General features: G+C 43.5%; 1 protein-coding gene across 5 annotated transcripts in view; it reads right to left on the minus strand.

Moving 5' to 3' along the window:
• Window positions 1-12,932: 12,932 nt before the first annotated feature.
• Window positions 12,933-20,213, minus strand: part of LOC144600015 (gamma-aminobutyric acid receptor subunit alpha-1-like) — a 31,166-nt gene continuing 23,885 nt past the window's right edge. For all 5 annotated transcript variants that reach the window (XM_078411334.1, XM_078411335.1, XM_078411337.1 and 2 more), the window contains exon 10: window positions 12,933-19,112. In XM_078411334.1, the coding sequence (XP_078267460.1) occupies window positions 18,801-19,112 (312 nt within the window). In that variant the 3' untranslated portion in view covers window positions 12,933-18,800. The remainder of the gene's footprint in view (window positions 19,113-20,213) is intronic.

Below are 20,213 nucleotides of genomic sequence, written 5' to 3' on the forward strand. Positions count from 1 at the left end.
ACCCGAAACGTCACCCATTCCTTCTCTCCTGACATGCTGCCTGACCCGCTGAGTTACTCCAGCATTTTGTGTCTACCTGCAGGAAAATGGCGTTAGGTGTGGTTTGAACAGCATGGGATGATGGCTGAATGGGGTGCAGTATCTATGATAGCAGCATATAAAGTGAACTACAGGTAGCTACAGTCCAGCTGCAAGTGAGTTCATGCTCGTAACACCAGGCACCCGACAGCTCAAAATTGATTAGCACTTAATAATGTGAGAAGCGGAAATGTTTCGTGTAAAATAAGATGATGGCCTGTACTCCCTGGAGTTTAGATGGATGAAGGGGGACCTCATTGAAACTTACTGAATAGTGAAAGGCCCGGATAGAGTGTGGATGTGGAGAGGATGTTTCCACCAGTGGGAGAGTCGAAGACCAGAGGGCACAGCCTCAGAATAAAAGGACGTACCTTTAGAAAGGAGATGAGAACGAATTGGGGAGAAGGCAGGAACGGGGTACTGATTGAGAATGATCAGCCATGATCACATTGAATGGCGGTGCTGGCTCGAAGGGCCGAATGGCCTACTCCTGCACCTATTGTCTGTTGTCTATTGTCTATTGAATTTCTTTAGTCAGAGGGTAGTGAATCTGCGGAATTCATTGCCACAGACTGCTGTGCATGTCAAGTCAATGGATATTTTTAGGATGGAGATTGACATATTCCTGATTAGCAAGGGTGTCAGGGGTTATGGGGAGAAGGCAGGTGAATGGAGTTGAGAGGGAAAGATAGATTTTTAGATTTAGAGATACAGCGCAGAAACAGGCCCCTCGGCCCACCGAGTCCGCGCCGCCCAGCGATCCCCGCACACTAACACTGTCCTACACACACTATGGACAATTTTTACATTTGCCCAGCCAATTAACCTACATACCTGTACGTCTTTGGAGTGTGGGAGGAAACCGAAGATCTCGGAGAAAACCCACGCAGGTCAGGGGGAGAACGTACAAACTCTGTACAGACGGCACCCGTAGTCAGGATCGAACCTGAGTCTCCGGCGCTGCATTCGCCGTAAGGCAGCAACTCTGCCGCTGCGCCACCGTGCCGCTCAGCCCACCGATCAGCCAAGATTGAATGGTGGAGGGGTCTAGATGGACTAAATGGCCTAATTCTGCTCTTAGAACTTATGAACATGACCTTATGAATGTGAGAAGTGGTCATCGAAGAAGAGAATGGGAATCTTCGCTCATAGATAGGGAATATCCACAGAGTCTTGAATAGATAGGGTGAAGACAAAGTCTTTTACCCAGAGTAGGGGAATCAAGAACCAGAGGACATAAGTTTACGGTGAGGGGGGAAAGATTTAATAGGAGCCCGAGGAGCCTTTTTCACAAAGGCGGTGGTGGATATATGGAGTGAGCTGCCAAAGCAGGTAGTTGAAGCAGAATCTATAACAACATTTAAAAGACATTTGGACAGGTACATGGATAGGAAAGATTTAAAGGAAGAGAAGGACTTGTGAAGACACAAAATGCTGGAGTAACTCAGCAGGACAGGCAGCATCTCTGGAGAGAGGGAATGGGTGACGTTTCGGGTTGAGACCCTTCTTCAGACCAGTCGGAAGAAGGCTCTCGACCCGAAACGTCACCCATTCCCTCTCTCCAGAGATGCTGCCTGTCCCGCTGAGTTACTCCAGCATTTTGTGTCACTTTTCGGTTTAAACCAGCAGCTGCAGCTCCTTCCTACACATGGGACTAGTATAGATGGGGCACTTTGGTCAGCATATTCAAACTGGGCCGAAGGGCCCGTTTCCGTGCTCGATGACTCTGAGTCCAAGACTCGTTAACTCCCCATCCAAATTCTACACATGAGAGGCGATTTACAGAGAGCCAATTAGCCTGCCAACCCGCACAACATTTGGGATGTGGGAGGAAACCGGAGGAAACTCAAATGGTCACGGGGAGAACGTGCAAACTCCACGCAGACAGCACCCAAGGTCTCTAGTGCTGTGAGGTAGTGGCCCTACTAGCTCCGTCATTTTTTCCACTGTACCTGTATTTAGTTGTCTTAGTCCCATTTAGTTACATTTGATTTCTAGCCTTCTACGCCCTATTAACTCAAGAGCTTGTCCAAATGCTTCTCAGATGTTGTGAACGTAACTGCCAGCATGGACAGGGGACATGTGTACAAAATTAATTCAGCAAAATGAGGCGCGTTCCTCCAGCGTGCTCACTCTAATGTATCCGTAATCCACAGCATATTTATCTTTGCTTTCTTTGCTTCTTACGGTGGCGCAGCGGTAGAGTTGCCGCCTTACAGTGAATGCAGCGCCGGAAACTCAGGTTCGATCCTGACTACGGGCTCCGTCTGTACGGAGTTTGTACGTTCTCCCCGTGACCTGCGTGGGTTTTCTCCGAGATCTTCGGTTTCCTCCCACACTCCAAAGACGTACAGGTATGTAGGTTAATTGTCTGGGTAAATGTAAAAATTGTCCCTAGTGTGTGTAGGACAGTGTTAATGTGTGGGGATCGCTGGGCGGCGCGGATTCGGTGGGCCGAAGGGCCTGTTTCCGCGCTGTATCTCGAAATCTAAAAAAAAAATCGAAAAATCTAAATCCTTTTGCACTTTTTTTCTGAAATGGAGTACAGTATTGGCAGAAGTTCCACCGAGCAAGTGACGCATCGATCCCTAACGTGTTGCACCACATTTCTGTAACTTACTTTTCGGCAGTTGTTAATTTTGCTTGTAAACAGCATTCAGGAACGCAGTGCAACGGTGTGAAACATGCATGCATGATCATTGCTAATTGAAATTGTAGCCTAAAAATAGTGATATTTGTTATTACTGTCAGGTTTAGATTTTTTAGATTTTTTAGATTTTTAGATTTAGAGATACAGTGCAGAAACAGGCCCTTCGGCCCACCGGGTCCGCGCCGCCCAGCGATCCCCGCACACTAACACTATCATGCAACCACTAGGGACAATTTTTACATTTGCCCAGCCAATTAACCCACATACCTGGACGTCTTTAGAGTGTGGGAGGAAACCGAAGATCTCGGAGAAAACCCACGCAGGTCACGGGGAGAACGTACAAACTCCGTACAGACGGCGCCCGTAGTCAGGATCGAACCTGAGTCTCCTTTTTCTCCAGAGATGCCTCCTGACCCGCTGAGTTACTTCAGCACCTTGCGTCTGTCTAGGTCAGCAACAGATGACCTCAGGAAGGGTGGGATCCATAATGGCCCATTGCTGACTGGGCAAAATGTGTTAATGAGAGGTTACACAAGGAGGGGAACAATTGAACTAGTGGGATGCAGGGGTGGGGGAGTGGGGAGGGAATCCAGGAGTTACTTGAAATTAGAGAAATCAATGTTCGTACCGTTGGATTGACACAAAAAGCTGGAGTAACTCAGCGGGACAGGCAGCATCTCTGGAGAGAAGGAATGGGTGATTTTTCGGGTCGAGACCCTTCTTCTCATCCATCTTCATACCGTTGTAAGTTACCCAAGCAAAATACGAGGTGCTGTTCCTCCGATTTGTGTGTGGCCTCATTCTGTCAGTGGAGGAGGCCCAAGATGGAAAGGTCGGTGTGGGAATGGGGAGGAGGGAGTTAAAGTGTTTGGCAAACCGGGAGATGGCGTGGGCCAAACTGCAATATTGTGCTGTGTGTGTGGCTTGGATTTTTTAACAACAGCTTTGATTTCGCCCGAGTTTTTCACATTTGGTATTCATGGCGGCATCCTGGACACTCTGTCGCCATGGTAACCTGCTGAAGCTGTTCACGGCTAGTCAATTATTGGAAGACTTAACCTCTGGAAACCTGTTTCTCAACTGACATCCTCAATATTCACCAACTAGGCATGAACATCTGATGCGTTCACTTCTAGCCGCTGCACATAATGGGGAGTTTCTACCCTAAATAGCTCAGACAATCTATGTGAAATGAGAAATCTCTTTGCATTTGTTTCAAAGACAGGACACAATGAAGTAAATCACACCAAAACATTGTTTCATTACTCAAACATGGTTTCATCACGACCAAAGATAGACACAAAATGATAGAGTAATTCAGTGGTATAAGAAAATAACTGCAGATGCTGGTACAAATCGATTTATTCACAAAATGCTGGAGTAACTCAGCAGGTCAGGCAGCATCTCGGGAGAGAAGGAATGGGTGACGTTTCGGGTCGAGACCCTTCTTCAGACTGAAGAAGGGTCTGAAGAAGGGTCTCGACCCGAAACGTCACCCATTCCTTCTCTCCCGAGATGCTGCCTGACCTGCTGAGTTACTCCAGCATTTTGAGAGTAATTCAGTGGGACAGGCAGCATCTCCAGAGAGAAGGATCGGGTGACATTACGGGCCGAGTCCCTGCTTCAGACTGAGAGTCAGGGGAGAGGGAGACACAGAGATAAGGAAGGGTAAGGTGTGAAAATGAGACATCAATAGAGATAGATGTAGACAAGGAAAATGTAGCTAGGAGAAGACGGCGACAAAGCAAACAGAGATAAAATGTAATCGGGGGGACAGTCAGACTGGTCGGAGAACTTGGAAGGGGGAGGGATGGAGAGAGATGGAAAGCAAGGGTTACCTGAAGTTGGAGAAGTCAATATTCATACCGCTAGGGTGTAAGCTGTCCAAGCGAAATATGAGGTGCCGTTCCTCCAATTTGCACTGGGCCTCAGTTCCATTCCTCATCACGACCAATGTGACTTGTAGTTTTTCTCTTTTGCCAGTTAAGAAGCAGATTTCCTGAAACATCCTTCATGAATATGATCGCGCCATTTTGATAACATCATGACATTTGATATTGTGCATCTAACGAGTGTATTACCTCATTGGAATGGGCGGCACGGTGGCGCAGCGGTAGAGTTGCTGCCTTACAGCGCCAGAGACCCAGGTTCGATCCTGACTATGGGTGCTGTCTGTACGGAGTTTGTACGTTCTCCTCGTGACTTGCGTGGGTTTTCTCCGGGTGCTCTGGTTTCTTCCCACACTCCAAAGACAAGTAGGTTAATTGGCTTTGGTTATTAAAAAATTGTAAATTGTAGCTAGTACGTAGAATAGCTCTTAAGGATAGCGGAGTCAGGGGGTATGGGGAGAAGGCAGGAACGGGGTACTGATTGAGAATGATCAGCCATGATCACATTGAATGGCGGTGCTGGCTCGAAGGGCCGAATGGCCTCCTCCTGCACCTATTGTCTATTGTCTATAATGTTAGTGCACAGAGATTGCTGGTCGACGCGGACTCTGGTGGCTGAAGGGCCTGTTTCCGCGCTGTATGTATAAACTAAGCTAAACAGTGGGGGAACATAACACAGAGATAAACACCAAGTGCTGGAGTAACTCAGTGGGTCAGGCAGCATCTAATTTAGTTTAGTTAATTGTCACGAGAACTGAGGTACAGTGCAATGCTTTTTTTGTTGGGTACTAACCAGTCAGCGGAAAGAATGTACGTGATTACAATCAAGCCGTCCACAGTATACAGATACAGGATAAAGTTAATAGTGCAAGATAAGTCCAGTAAAGACCGATTAAAGATAGTTTGAGGGTCTCCAATGAGTAAGATAGTAGTTCAGGACTGCTCTCTAGTTGTTTGTAAGAAGGTTCAGTTGCCTGATAACAGCTGGGAAGAAACTGTCCCTGAATCTGGAGGTGTGCCTTCTCCCTGCGACCGCGTGGGTTTTCTCTGGGTGCTCTGGTTTCCTCACACACTCCAAAGACGTACAGGTTTGTAGGTTAATTAGCTTCCGTAAATTGTAAATTGTCCCCAGTGTGTGTAGGATAGAAAGTGTTATTGTGTGCGGATCAATGGTTGGGGCAGAAAGGCCTGTTTTCCCACAGTATCAGTAAACTAAACTGTAAACTAAATATCTATTTCTTACCTTTAGCCTACTAATTCCTCCCTGTTTTTCTGCCAGTATTTGTGATCTGTTCCTCCTTGCTGTCTGAAATGAAAGACGATACCTCCAAGGAATTTAAGAACTGGGTCTTCGCATTTAAACTACCAGCAAGATTCCAAGATTAGTGTTGTCAGCCTTTATGCAAGGTCAGCATTTACCCCAGATTCATGGCAATTGCATTCATTGTTCAGCTGTTAGTAAGCCTTTCAGTTGTACTGTTGGGATTCAAAGCTATCCATTTGAGATTCTAACCTGAATATTGTTAATGCAGCTAAATTGAGACTGAAGTTATTTTTCCCCTCGATTATTAAAACGTCAGTCCTGGACAGCTATATGAAATGTAATCAGCCAACCAACGATTTGTGTACTTTAACTAATTTAACATCTGGTATCTACTGTCAAATGTGCTTTTCAAAATGATTTTAAAACTGGTGCTTTGGTGAGAGGAGGCTAATAAATTTTAAAAGTGCGAGCCATGCAAAACATTTGTTATTTCGGAATGGCAGGCAGTGACCAGTGGGGTACGGCAAGGTTCGGTGCTGGGACCCCAGCTATTTACAATATACATTAATGACTTAGACGAAGGGATTAAAAGTACCATTAGCAAATTTGCAGATGATACTAAATTGGGGGGTAGTGTGAATTGTGAGGAAGATGCAATAAGGCTGCAGGGTGACGTGGACAGGTTGTGTGAGTGGGCGGATACATGGCAGATGCAGTTTAATGTAGATAAGTGTGAGGTTATTCACTTTGGAAGTAAGAATAGAAAGGCAGATTATTATCTGAATGGTGTCAAGTTAGGAGGAGGGGGAGTTCAACGAGATCTGGGTGTCCTAGTGCATCAGTCAATGAAAGGAAGCATGCAGGTACAGCAGGCAGTGAAGAAAGCCAATGGAATGTTGGCCTTCATAACAAGAGGAGTTGAGTATAGGAGCAAAGAGGTCCTTCTACAGTTGTACCGGGCCCTGGTGAGACCGCACCTGGAGTACTGTGTGCAGTTTTGGTCTCCAAATTTGAGGAAGGATATTCTTACTATGGAGGGCGTGCAGCGTAGGTTCACTAGGTTAATTCCCGGAATGGCGGGACTGTCGTATGTTGAAAGGCTGGAGCGATTGGGCTTGTATACACTGGAATTTAGAAGGATGAGGGGGGATCTTATTGAAACATATAAGATAATTAGGGGATTGGACACATTAGAGGCAGGAAACATGTTCCCAATGTTGGGGGAGTCCAGAACAAGGGGCCACAGTTTAAGAATAAGGGGTAGGCCATTTAGAACGTAGATGAGGAAGAACTTTTTCAGTCAGAGAGTGGTGAAGGTGTGGAATTCTCTGCCTCAGAAGGCAGTGGAGGCCAGTTCGTTGGATGCTTTCAAGAGAGAGCTGGATAGAGCTCTTAAGGATAGCGGAGTGAGGGGGTATGGGGAGAAGGCAGGAACGGGGTACTGATTGAGAGTGATCAGCCATGATCGCATTGAATGGCGGTGCTGGCTCGAAGGGCTGAATGGCCTACTCCTGCACCTATTGTCTATTGTCTATTGTCTAAACCTTTCCAATTCCCAGTGAAGATAGATGCAAAAAGCTGGAGTACTTCAGCGGGTCAGGCAGCCTCTCTGGAGAAAAGGAATAGGTGATGTTTCGAAGAAGGGTCTCGACCCGAAACGTCACCTATTCCTTCTCTCCAGAGATGCTGCCCGACCCGCTGAGTTACTCCAGCTATTTGTGTCTATCTTCGGTGTAAACAGCACCTGCAGTTCCTTCCTACTCAATTTCCAGTCATATTTGATATCATAGTGGACAGATTTTAAATTTACCAGGAAATATTAGAGGTATCGTAAAATGCTGGAGTAACTCAGCGGGTCAGGCCGCGTCTCGGAGAGAGGGAATGGGTGACGTTTCGGGTCGAGACCCTTCATCAGTCTGAAGAAGGGTCTCGACCCGAAACATCACCCATTCCCTCTCTCCTAGATGCTGCCTGACTCGCTGAGTTACTCCAGCATTTCGTGATACCTTCGATTTGTACCAGCATCTGCAGTTATTTTCCTCGGCATTATTAGAGAACATACAACACAGGAAGAGGATATTTAACACAACTGATCGACACCATATTTTATGTCCAATCAGCATCATCATAAGTACGGGTGTCAGGGGTTATGGGGAGAAGGCAGGAGAATTGGGTTAGGAGGGAGAGATAGATTACAAAGACATACAGGTTTGTGGATTAATTGGCTTAGTGTATGTGTACAATTGTCCCTATTGCGTGTAGGACAGTCTTAGTCTGCGGGGACCGCAGGTCGACACAGACTCGGTGGGCCGAACAGCCTGCTTCCATGCTCTATCTGTATCTCTAAACTAAAACAAACAGCCATGATTGAATGGGAGAGTAGACTTGATGGATCGAATGGCCTAATTCTGCACCTATTGTCTATTGTCTATTGTCTAAAACAAATCTCACTGGAGATAAAATGTCCAGAAGTGGGAACTGCAAAAGTTGAAGAACCCTGTTAAACGTTCAGTGACCGAATGAAAGAAAACCTAGCAGAGTCAGGGGGTATGAGGAGAAGGCAGGAACGGTGTACTGATTGAGAATGATCAGCCATGATCACATTGAATGGCGGTGCTGACTCGAAGGGCCGAATGGCCTCCTCCTGCACCTATTGTCTGTTGTCTATTGTCTAAAACAAATCTCACTGGAGATAAAATGTCCAGAAGTGGGAACTGCAAAAGTTGAAGAACCCTGTTAAACGTTCAGTGACCGAATGAAAGAAAACCTAAAGAAAAAAAAGCACTAAACAAAAATCTGATGTGTACATTTTTTATTTTCTTGATTTAGGGAAGATTCCATTCAATTAGAAAGTGTCAAAAAGATAGAGAGACAGAAAGCAGAGATCTACAGGCCAACTACTTACACATCTGTTAAAAGGAAATTGTTCGATGCTATTATGATAGATATAACTGCAGAGTTATATCAAGGAAGACATAAGACAACACCAAGGGTGTCAACTGAGTCAACATAGGTTTAGAGAAAAGCAAATCGTGACTGATTGATTGATTGAAAGATATAGCATGACAACAGGCCCTTAATATAAGTTATTTTGTAACTTTGTACGCGCCCTTTACGTGGCGACTATTTGCATACCTTTGCAAGCAGAGAATTTCACTGTGACTTCTTACATGTGACAATAAAGTATTCATTCATTCATACCAATGACTTTTATAAAGGCACTGAAAGTGTACTTGTGAAGTTTGCTTATAACATTAGATGCGAGGGGGGGAAGGAGGGGGTCGCTGAGGGGAAGGGAGGTACAAAAAAAGTGGGGTGGCCCTGCGGTAGAGTTGTTGCCTTATAACACCAGAGACCCAGGTTCAATCCTGACTACGGGTGCTGTCTGTACGGACTTTGCACGTTCTCCCCGTGACTGCGTGGGTTTAAATCCGGATGCTCCGGTTTCCTCCCACACGCCAAGGGCGTACAGATTTGTTGGTAAATTGGCTTTGATAAAAGGATTGTAAATTGCCCTTAGTGTGTAGGATAGTGCTAGTGCACGGGCTGATCGCTGGTGAACTCTATCCGTGCTGTATCTTTAAAATCTAAAAGATTCATGCGTGATATTGAAATTCTCTGCTAATAAGAGCATTGATTGCACGATATCGCAGACCCCCCGCCTGTTTCTCGAAAGTAAAAGTCTAAAGACGTCCTTCTGCACATTAAAGAACAGAAATATTTTCGCTTTAGAGTTGCTGAATAATATTCCTGTGGCAAAATGGGAACCAGCATTTTATTGCATTAATTACGAGGAACGTTCACATCAGAGGGAGCCCTGCTGACTGCGAAATTGATGGAGATGAACTGTATTGAAGTTGATGCGTGATCGAGCACAGTTGCACAGTGCATCAGCCACTTGTTTAATCACTTGGCAGATCAGATAGATGTTCACTTGTGACATCCTCCGATGGAGCTTGGAAGTTATCACACCGAGTCACACGGCAATGAAACAGGCCCTTCGGCCCGACTCGTCCATGCCGACCAAGACGGTCCGTCTACACTAGTCCCACCTGCCCGCTTTTGGACGCCCATTTGCCTCTAAACCTTGGATGGACACAAAAAGCTGGAGTAACTCAGCGGGTCAGGCAGCATCTCTGGAGAAAAGGGGTAGGTGACGTTTTGGGTCGAGACCTTTCTTCTGACTCGAAGCCTTTCCTGTCCATGTATCTGGTCAAGAGTCTTTTTAATTATGTTATAGCACCTTTCTCATCTCTCTCCTCTGGCAGCTCCTTCCACATGCCCACCACCCTCTGTGTGGAAAAAGTTGCCTCGGGTTATAGAATCTTATAGAAACTTACAAAATTCTTAAGGGGTTGGAGAGGCTAGATGCAGGAAGATTGTTCCCGATGTTGGGGAAGTCCAGAACAAGGGGTCACAGTTTAAGGTTAAGGGGGAAGTCTTTTAGGACCGAGATGAGAACGTTTTTTTTCACACAGAGAGTGTTGAATCTGTGGAATTCTCTGCCACAGAAGGTAGTTGAGGCCAGTTCATTGGCTATATTTAAGAGGGAGTTAGATGTGGCCCTTGTGGCTAAAGGGATCAGGGGGTATGGAGAGAAGGCAGGTACGGTATACTGAGTTGGATGATCAGCCATTTTCATATTGAATGGCGGTGCAGGCTCGAAGGGCCGAATGGCCTACTCCTGCACCTATTTTCTATGTTTCTATGTTTCTATGTTCCTGTTAAGTCTTGCCCCTCTCACCTAAAACGTATGTCCTCGCTTTTGATTTCACGACCCTGGGAAGAAGAGTTTTTGCTTTCATCCCGTCCAGTCCCCTCGTGATTTTATACGTCTTTAATTTCAGTGTAGGAAAATAAAGAGCATCGTTACCTGGAAAGAGGCAAGTGCAGATGCTGGAATCTTGAGCAAAGCACAAAGTGCTGGAGGAACTCAGTGGGTCAGGCAGCATCCGCACAGGAAATAGGCAGGTGATGTTTCGGGTCGGGAGCTCTGAAGGCGGTGCTCCTTGAAGCATGTTACCGAATACTGAAAGGCCTGGATAGAGTAGATGTGGTGAGCATGTTTCCACAAGTGGGAGAGTCTTGGTCCAGAAATCATCGCCTCAGAATTATCATATCATATCATATCATATATATACAGCGCGGAAACAGGCCTTTTCGGCCCACCAAGTCCGCGCCGCCCAGCGATCCCCGCACATTAACACTATCCTACACCCACTAGGGACAATTTTTACATTTACCCAGTCAATTAACCTACATACCTGTACGTCTTTGGAGTGTGGGAGGAAACCGAAGATCTCGGAGAAAACCCACGCAGGTCACGGGGAGGACGTACAAACTCCTTACAGTGCAGCACCCGTAGTCAGGATCGAACCTGAGTCTCCGGCGCTGCATTCGCTGTAAAACAGCAACTCTACCGCTGCGCTACCGTGCCTCGTTAAAGGACATCCCTTTAAGGAGGAGATGAGGAGGAATTGTTTTAGTCAGTGAGTGGTGAATCTGTGGAATTCATTGCCACACAAGGCTGTGGAGGCCACGTCACTTGCTATTTTTAAGGCAGAGATAGATAGATTCTTCATTAGGGGCAATTTATTTTACTGAGGCCAATTAGCCTACAAGTCCACATATATTTAGGATGTGGGAGTAAACCAGAGCACCCGGAGGAATCCAACACACTCACAGGGAGAAGGTCTAAACTCTACACAGACAACAGCCGAGGTCAGCATTGAACCCAGGTCTCTGACGCTGTGAGGTAGCGGCTTTACCAGTTGTGCCACTGTGGTTACTACAATGAAATTATTCTGTAGGAAGGAACTACAGAAGCTGGTTTATCCCGGAGATAGACGCAAAATTGGCCTTCTTAACAAGAGGAGTTGAGTATAGGAGCAAAGAGCTCCTTCTGCAGTTGAATAGGGCCCTAGTGAGACCATACCTGGAGTACTGTGTGCAGTTTTGGTCTCCAAAATTTGAGGAAGGATATTCTTGCTATTGAGGGCGTGCAGCGTAGGTTTACTAGGTTAATTCCCGGAATGGCGGGACTGTCGTATGTTGAAAGACTGGAGTGGCTAGGCTTGTATACACTGGAATTTAGAAGAATGAGAGGGGATCTTATCGAAACATATAAGATTATTAAGGGGTTGGACACATTAGAGGCAGGAAACATGTTCCCAATGTTGGGGGAGTCCAGAACAAGGGGCCACAGTTTAAGAATAATGGTTAGGCCACTTAGAACGGAGATGAGGAAAAACCTTTTTCAGTCAGAGAGTTGTAAATCTGTGGAATTCACTGCCTCAGAAGGCAGTGGAGGCCAAGTCTCTGAATGCATTCAAGAGAGTGCTAGATAGAGCTCTTAAGGATAGCGGAGTCAGGGGGTATGCGGAGAAGGCAGGAACGGAGTACTGATTGAGAATGATCAGCCATGATCACATTGAATGGTGGTGCTGGCTTGAAGGGCCGAATGGCCTACTCCTGTACCTATTGTCTATTGACTATTGTCTAAAATGCTGGAGTAACTCAGCAGGTCAGGCAGCATCTCTGGAGAAAAGGAAAGGGTGACTTTTCTTCAGACTGTCTGAAACTAGTTTAAAACTAGGGGGCATTAGTTAAAGAAGACATTAAATGTCACCCATTCCTTCTCTCCAGAGATGCTGCCTGACCCGCTGAGCTCCTCCGGCATTTTATGTCCATCCAATGAGATTATTGTGCTCTTGAGTTTAAATATCATCCAAGGAAAGGTGGTGCCTGCCATTGGAATAGGAGCAGATGGGGAAAGGTTGTGATTGTGATTTCCCAATCTCGTTGTAACCCTGTACAATGACAATAAAGATATATTGTATTGTAATAAGAGGCATTGTTTGGTAAAACTTTGCTCCGATTTTATCCTAGTGAAAGATAGCTGGAATCAGGCAGTGTGCTTCACGTGACTTCCGGGCAATATCATTCAGAGTACAGGAGAACAATTTTGACTAAAGAAACCGTGATGACAAAATTCCACTCAGAATGTCTCCAAAGTGATGCCAAAGACACAATGACACACACGCAGTTCAATTATTTAAGTTTATTTTCATCAACTAATTCAGTAGCAACTATAAGAGACTGAAATGTATTCAAGAACGTGATAAACTCTATAATCCGATAAAATATCTTTTCAACAAACCCCAATACAATCTTTGCCTAAATTTAATGTTGTGGTATTCTCCTTTAGACCAAAACAAGGCGATTCTTATAAAACTGTACTAAACCACATACTGTACAATCACCTGTACGTTTTTGAAGTTTGCATGTGACAGACTGGGCAGAATAGTCGTTCTTTTTTTGTTTGTACGTTTATATATCACATCTTCTTGCAAAACTGTTCAAAAGTTATTCTTGGTACAAATTATAGACAAAGGGTTATTGAAGCCGGGAGAGTAGCGTGTACATGTACAGCAAATTCCAAGCAAAAGTTGTATAATTAAGAGGAAAAAATATTTCTAAGAAAACATGAGCAATCTTAAATGAGGCCTAAGTAGGGTCCTGGAGGAATACCACTTCTTTCATATAATTTATTGCATCTGGGTACATTGTAATCTCTCATCATTAGCAAATGTGCAAATGTCATTTGACACCTTACTCACTGTCATTCCCACAGTAATTAGCAGCCTTCCAATGATGTGTATCGTAACAAACAAGGAAGACAAACTGATTTCAGAAAATGGAGGGGTACTCTCCAATTATTAAGCTTTTTAAAATAAAAAATCCAATCTTTAACAAAGTTGAATCTTCAATGTTTTCTCTGCTCCGTGCCTACTGCCCAAACTCATTTAAATAAACCTGAAACAACGCTGTGCAATGAGTTACACAAATTGCAATTTAAAGCGCATAAGACAGCCAGTGATTGCTGCACCAAATGTAAGTTGTGCGTTTGATTCCAAAGCCACTCGCTCTGCCATCTTTTCCTTCTCCCGACAGCCAATGTTAAAATTCAGCTTGAAAGGTTGGATTTTCTTTAGTAACTCGACAAAACCCCCTTAATAACTGACTTGGCAAAGCTCTTTATAAAGAGCTCAGTTCGGATACTTCAATTTGGTAAAGTGTATTTTACTCTATACATTATTAATCAATTCACATTGACATCTACAAATCGAGAACCAAGAAGTGATACATAGCAGTTATTGCATAGCAAAAAAAGCTGACTCATTTTCATCAGTTATCACAATGTGCAAAAATGCATGGTGAATTTGGGCAGTGACACTTATGAAAGCAGTGGTTCAAAACAAAAAGCAATAGAGCTCTTTTCAGATAATTCTGTCTATAAAGAAAAGCTGGAGATATAGACAGCAAAGAAGCATTTATGAGTCATTTGGAGGGAACATTCCCCACCCCCCCACCCCCATCTCGAAAATAAACTCTATACAGTTTTATCTACACATGTTATTTAAAGTTATATTTCCACAGATACTAGAAGCCCTTACATTTGAAATATATTTTCTTACAGCAATATTGCTAAAATACAAGGCAGTTATGAAGATGAGGGATATTGTCAGCTTAATTTTGTTAAGATAACACTGTTATACTTCTACATCCTCCTTCATCACTGCTCTTTTAACTACATCGATACACCGTTTGTAAATCAATACTTGGATAAAATGCTCACTGGATTTAATTTTTAAAGGAAACAGATATTTTACCAGATTGCACTAATTTATTTAAACGACAGAAAAAAAAGGAAATGCCTTCAGAACATCCATCGGTTCCTTTCAGTTTTATTAACACTCATCAAAGTCAGCGTGGAAGACTGGAATTTTATGCAGATCTCTCTAAAGTAAAACCGCAAACCTCAACTTCATTGTTGTCATTAAATCAGACTGTTTGCCATTGCCTAACGCTTTTTATTGAAGGTTAAAAGAAGGGGAGGTAAAATGCACACAATTGAATTTCCGTAGGCTTTCTCTAAGCAGCGGTGTCAAAAAGTCAGGAATACCAATAAGTATATAACATTTCTATGGATCATTTAGAAATGTTGGGGCAATTCAGTGGTATATATTCCTTCTTTATTAATTTTAAGTTGACAGGGTGAAATCAATTATATTATCGTTTAACTAAACAAAAGTCACCATAATGTCGATGTTTTAAGTATGTAATAATTGTTATTTGTGCCATTTTACTTATTGATAGATTTTATTGTTAGGTGCTTTTCAAAAAATAATCTCTCTTTTTGCAAACTGCACAAGACCAACTGTTTTTAGTTGAATGTTTTCTCTAAAATGAATCAATTTAGTAACTTCACTTGGAAATTAATTACATTCAATTGTTTGAATACTAAAAAAAGAGATAAAGTCAAGTCAAATTAAAACCATTTTTTTAATATGCTGGTCCTCATATATCCCTTGAGTACAGATAAGTGCATGTGGATGATTTTAAAACTTATTTCTAATGAATACATTCACAATGTAACTATGTTCCATTGTGAGATTCACAGATTAAACAGCATTTTTTTTAAAGGTGAATAATTATGTCATGACGATAACAGCCTTCCTCAATGTGTGCCAGCATTTTAACAAATAATATTGTGGTGTTGTACAGCTTAACATTTTAAAAGACACTTGGACAAGTACATGGAGAGGAAAGGTTTAAAGGGATGTGGACCAAATGCTGGCAAATGGGACTAGTTTAGATGGAGTATATTGGTCGGCACGGACCAGTTGGGCCGAGGGGCCTGTTTCTGTGCTGTATTACACTATAATTTAGGTTATAGATTGTCATTCTATCATCTGTGATCAGCATAGGTAGACTGATGGAGACACAAAGAACTGCAGATGCTGGTTTACAAAAAAAAGACACAAAGTGCTGGAGTAACTCAGTGGGTCAGGCAACATCTCTGGAGAACATGGATAGGTGACATTTCACAGAGTGCTGGAGTAACTCAGCGGGTCAGGCAGCATCTGTGGAGAACATGGATAGGTGACGTTTCACAGAGTACTGGAGTAACTCAGCGGGTCAGGCAGCATCTCTGGAGAATGTGGATAGATGATGTTTCGGGTCAGGACATCACCTACCCATGACCTGAAACGTCACCTATCCATGTTCTCCAGAGATGCTGCCTGACCCGTTGAGTTACTCCAGCACTCTGTGAAACATCACCTATTCATGTTCTCCAGAGACGCTACATAGTGTGCTGAGATACTCCAGCGCTTTGTGTCTTTTTACAGACAGACTGATATTACTTAGCAGGTATGACTATTTGGTGTTTCTTAAACCTAATGGTGCTGAGAACAAAGAAGATACAAAGTGCTTGAGTAACACAGCAGGTCACGCAGCATCGCTGGAGAACATGGATAGGTGACATTTTGGGTCGGGACCCTTCTTCAAACATTGTGTGGGGGGGGGGAAGAAAGCTGGAGGAGAGGAGAGGCAGAGATCCAAGACTGGCAGGTAATAGGGTTATACAGGTGAAGACGTTTTTTGAGAAGGAGATAATGAGACAAAGATGAAAAGATGGAAGTATATTTTCTTTCAACAATATTGCTAAAATTGTCTGTCTTGCTAAATTTACAAGGCAGTTATGAAGATGAGGGATATTGTCAGCTTATGGGCACTGAGGCAAAAGGAGTTGCGAATTGTGAAGCTGGAGCAAGGAATGTCGGGGAAGGGGGAGACAGTGGGGGGAAACAGGTGTGTCCAGGTGAGGCACAGGGGGGAGGGGGGAGGGGGGTAAAAGAAGTGTGGTGGGGTTTATTAACAGATCTCATGACCCAGAATATGATTTACTCTTGTCTGTAATTGATTGAAAGTTGCACCTAGTGGGTATCACTTGGACAACCCAAGGTGATTGAAGCATAAATCTAGTGGGAAATAGCAGTGGCAATTACCAAGTAGCAACTCTTAATGTGCCTGTCAGAGGATTTAGGGTGTCCTAATGCTTCAGTGTCACCGTGATCAAGATCATTTTGTAAAGAGATGTTACACTTCACGTCATCTATTATAATTAGTTCCAGTGGGCGAAACCGCATTGTCCTTTCTTTAGAGAGGAACAGAATCAAAAATAAAGGATCAGACTGTCACCATGATATTAGAAATACAACTAAATGCCAACAAGATCGGGGTTGTGCAAGAAAACATTATGTAACTTGAGTGGGAAGAGCATTTGTGTCAGTGTGATAGTGTCTCCATTAATTATAGACAGAAAATGCTGGAGTAACTTAAAGGGTCAGGTGGCATCTTGCTTTAGTTTAAAAATACAGCGTGGAAACAGGCCCTTTGGCCTACTGGGCATGCCGAACATTGGTCACCTGTCCTACACACTCGAGATGATTTACAGAAGCCAATTAACCTACAAACCTGCACATCTTTGGAGTGTGGGAGGAAACCGGAGCACCCGGAGGAAACCCACGCGGTCACAGTGAGAACGTACAAACTTCGTACAGACAGCACCCATAGTCAGGATTGAACCCAGGTCTCTGGCACTATAAGGCAGCAACTCTACCGCCGCGCTATTGTGCCACCCTATTTTTTGTTTAAGTTTGCCGTCAGGTCTGTTAATAAACCCTACCAGGTCTGAAGAAGGGTCCTGACCTGAAACGTCACCCCTCCTTATTCTCCAGAGATGCTGCCCTGACCCGCTGAGTTACTCCAGCACTTTGTGTCTATCTTTGGTATAAAACAGCATCTGTAGTTCCTTGTTTCGACTAGTGTTTCCATTAAACTGTCCTACATTTAACTAAATCAATAAGGGGAAAATCAAGATATGAAGATTATCATCACATACACTAAACTGGAATCAAAATATGCTTATCGTGTAAACTCTTGGGTTTTCAAAATAACTCCAGGATGCTTATTTAACCCTTTCCAGTGAAGGCATTAATAGAATCCAAGTACTATGGGCTTCAGTGATAATGTTTCCTCAGTTCGAATGAATGGAATAACTTACTTTATTGGTATTTCTGAAACTTGAAATTACAGGTACCTGTCTGGGGTATCACACACAGATATCACTTAACTCTATAAGATTTGTAAATATCATATTTTAAATTATCTTTTTTTATTTAAGCCTAGAAAATACTACATTGTTTATTTTAGACTTTTTACAAGAAGTGGGACTGGGGTCCTATATAAACATTTTTGAAAAGTGCACTTCAACTTAACTTATCGAGGCAAGAAATGATCACGTACTAGCTGGCTCCACTTACATTAAAGTCTTGCCTTTCAGTAATTAGTTACTCGGTTCTCTGCCCCAGTGGACATTGTCATTGCCTTCCCAAGGCAAAACTAGTCCACTGAAGACATGACAACGACTCAAATTTAAAATCATGTTTCTCTCAGCAGTACGGACAGGTATTCCATGGAACTTGAAAAGAGAATATTGGAAAAACATATACACTCATTGCGTTATAAATGCAACATGTGAAATGTCTTTCTTCTAACTGCATGTTAGAATCAGAAAGAAAGTAAACAATAAGAGCCCACAAGGTCTAAGCATCCAGAAATGCCGATCGTGATCTTATCCAAACTTAGAAACAAAAGCTTCCTGGCTGTGCCTCTGAAATTTTTATGACCATTTCAAATTGACCCTGTGTGTGTGTGTGAGAGAATGTTTGAAATGAGGTCCTTTTCACTTCATGGATATGCTATCAAAAGAAAATCCTTATAAAACAGGAATAGCAAATCAAGATTAATTCCATATGTCAGTTGTGACAGAGAATTAGACCTGTCTTACTGACATAGTAATAAAGTATTATATATTCATCGAGATATTTTTCTTCCTATTTTTTCTAATATTATCAGAAAAAAAATTAGGATATTTGTTTTAGAAAGAGGTAAACAGAAAACCATGTCTCTGCTTCAAATTGAGAAGGGATAGCAAATATGTTAGAACTTCACAGAATTATCCAGCAATTAAAACACTATTACCATTGAGGAATGGTTCTTTCAACTTCTTCTAGTTATGTTCATCGTCACCTTTGATTATTGGCTCCCTGTTCAAGTAAGTGGCCCAATAAACCAGGTTGAAAATACCAAACAATAATGGGAATGCTATTCTGGCTAATCTATCGATTTTACTAACATTGTTGAAGGTTTTCTTCGGTTCTGGAGGCTTTTGCTCTAGTTTCGGCTCTTTGGAATCTGCTGCGACACTCTTCGAAATGGTCGGTAAACCTACGTCCTTCTCAGTGTTTGGGACAAAGCTTGCCGATGTGGCTGTGCAGGCGTTGTTCTTCTTCAAAAGAGCCTCTCTTTCTTTTTCCTTTTTCTGTGAATTAAAAATGACGAACCTCTTAACAATCCCAGTAACAATCTCACAGGTGAATCACTTCACGGACATCGTGAAATGGAGAATCGTGCTTGAAGAACGCACCACTCCACTATGGTGTCTGCTAAGTTCTGATATAAACCACAGATCATGTCTCTCCTTTTCCCATGGGATTGGTTGAAAGATACAGTATGGAAACGGGCCCTTCAGCCCAACGAGTCCACATCGTCCATTGGTCACCTGTTCACGTTGGTTCTCTGATATCCCACTTTCACACCTATCTCCATCACATGAACCAACCTCCCTTCCATTGACGCCATTTATACCTCACGTTGCCTCGGCAAGGCCTGCAGCATAATGATGGACCAGTCACACCCTGGCCATTCCCTCTTCTCCCCTCTCCCATCGAGCAAAAGGCACAGAGGTGTGTAAACGCACACCTCCAGAATCAGGGACCAGTTTCTGCTCAGCCGTTATCAGGCAACTGAACCATCCCACCACAACCAGAGGGCAGTCCTGAACTACTATCTACCTCATTGGTGACCCTTGGACTATCTTTGATTGGACTTTACTAGCTTTATCTTGCACTAAATGTTATTCCTTTTACCCAGTATCTGTACACTGTGGACGACTCGATTGTAATCATATATTGTCTTTCCGCTGACTGGTTAGCACGCAACAAATGCTTTTCACTGTACCTCAGTACACGTGACAATAAACTAAACAGAACTCTACACACCAAAGGGCAACTAACATTCAAATCCGCATGGCTTTGCAGTGTGGGTGGAAACCGGAGCACCCAGAGGAAACCCACACAGTCCCAGGGAAGGCGTGCCAGCTTAACCCATACGGCACCCGAGGTCAGGATCGAACCAGGGTCGCTGGCGCTGTGAGGTACAGCTCTACCAGCTGTGCCACGATACATTGTTATTGTAGAATTTCTCTTCATATTTACTAATTGTTACTGGTTTTCATTAACCCAGCACTAAATAAAACAGAGTACAAACGTCATGACTGCTTTCAGTGAACTGTGGTCTTGTAAACTGTGTAAAAGGTGCACATGATACCTCCTCCGGTAGTCCGTTCCATACACTCACCACC

This window comes from Rhinoraja longicauda, chromosome 14 (assembly GCF_053455715.1).
Source record: "Rhinoraja longicauda isolate Sanriku21f chromosome 14, sRhiLon1.1, whole genome shotgun sequence".
NCBI classification, from domain to species: Eukaryota; Metazoa; Chordata; class Chondrichthyes; order Rajiformes; family Arhynchobatidae; genus Rhinoraja; species Rhinoraja longicauda.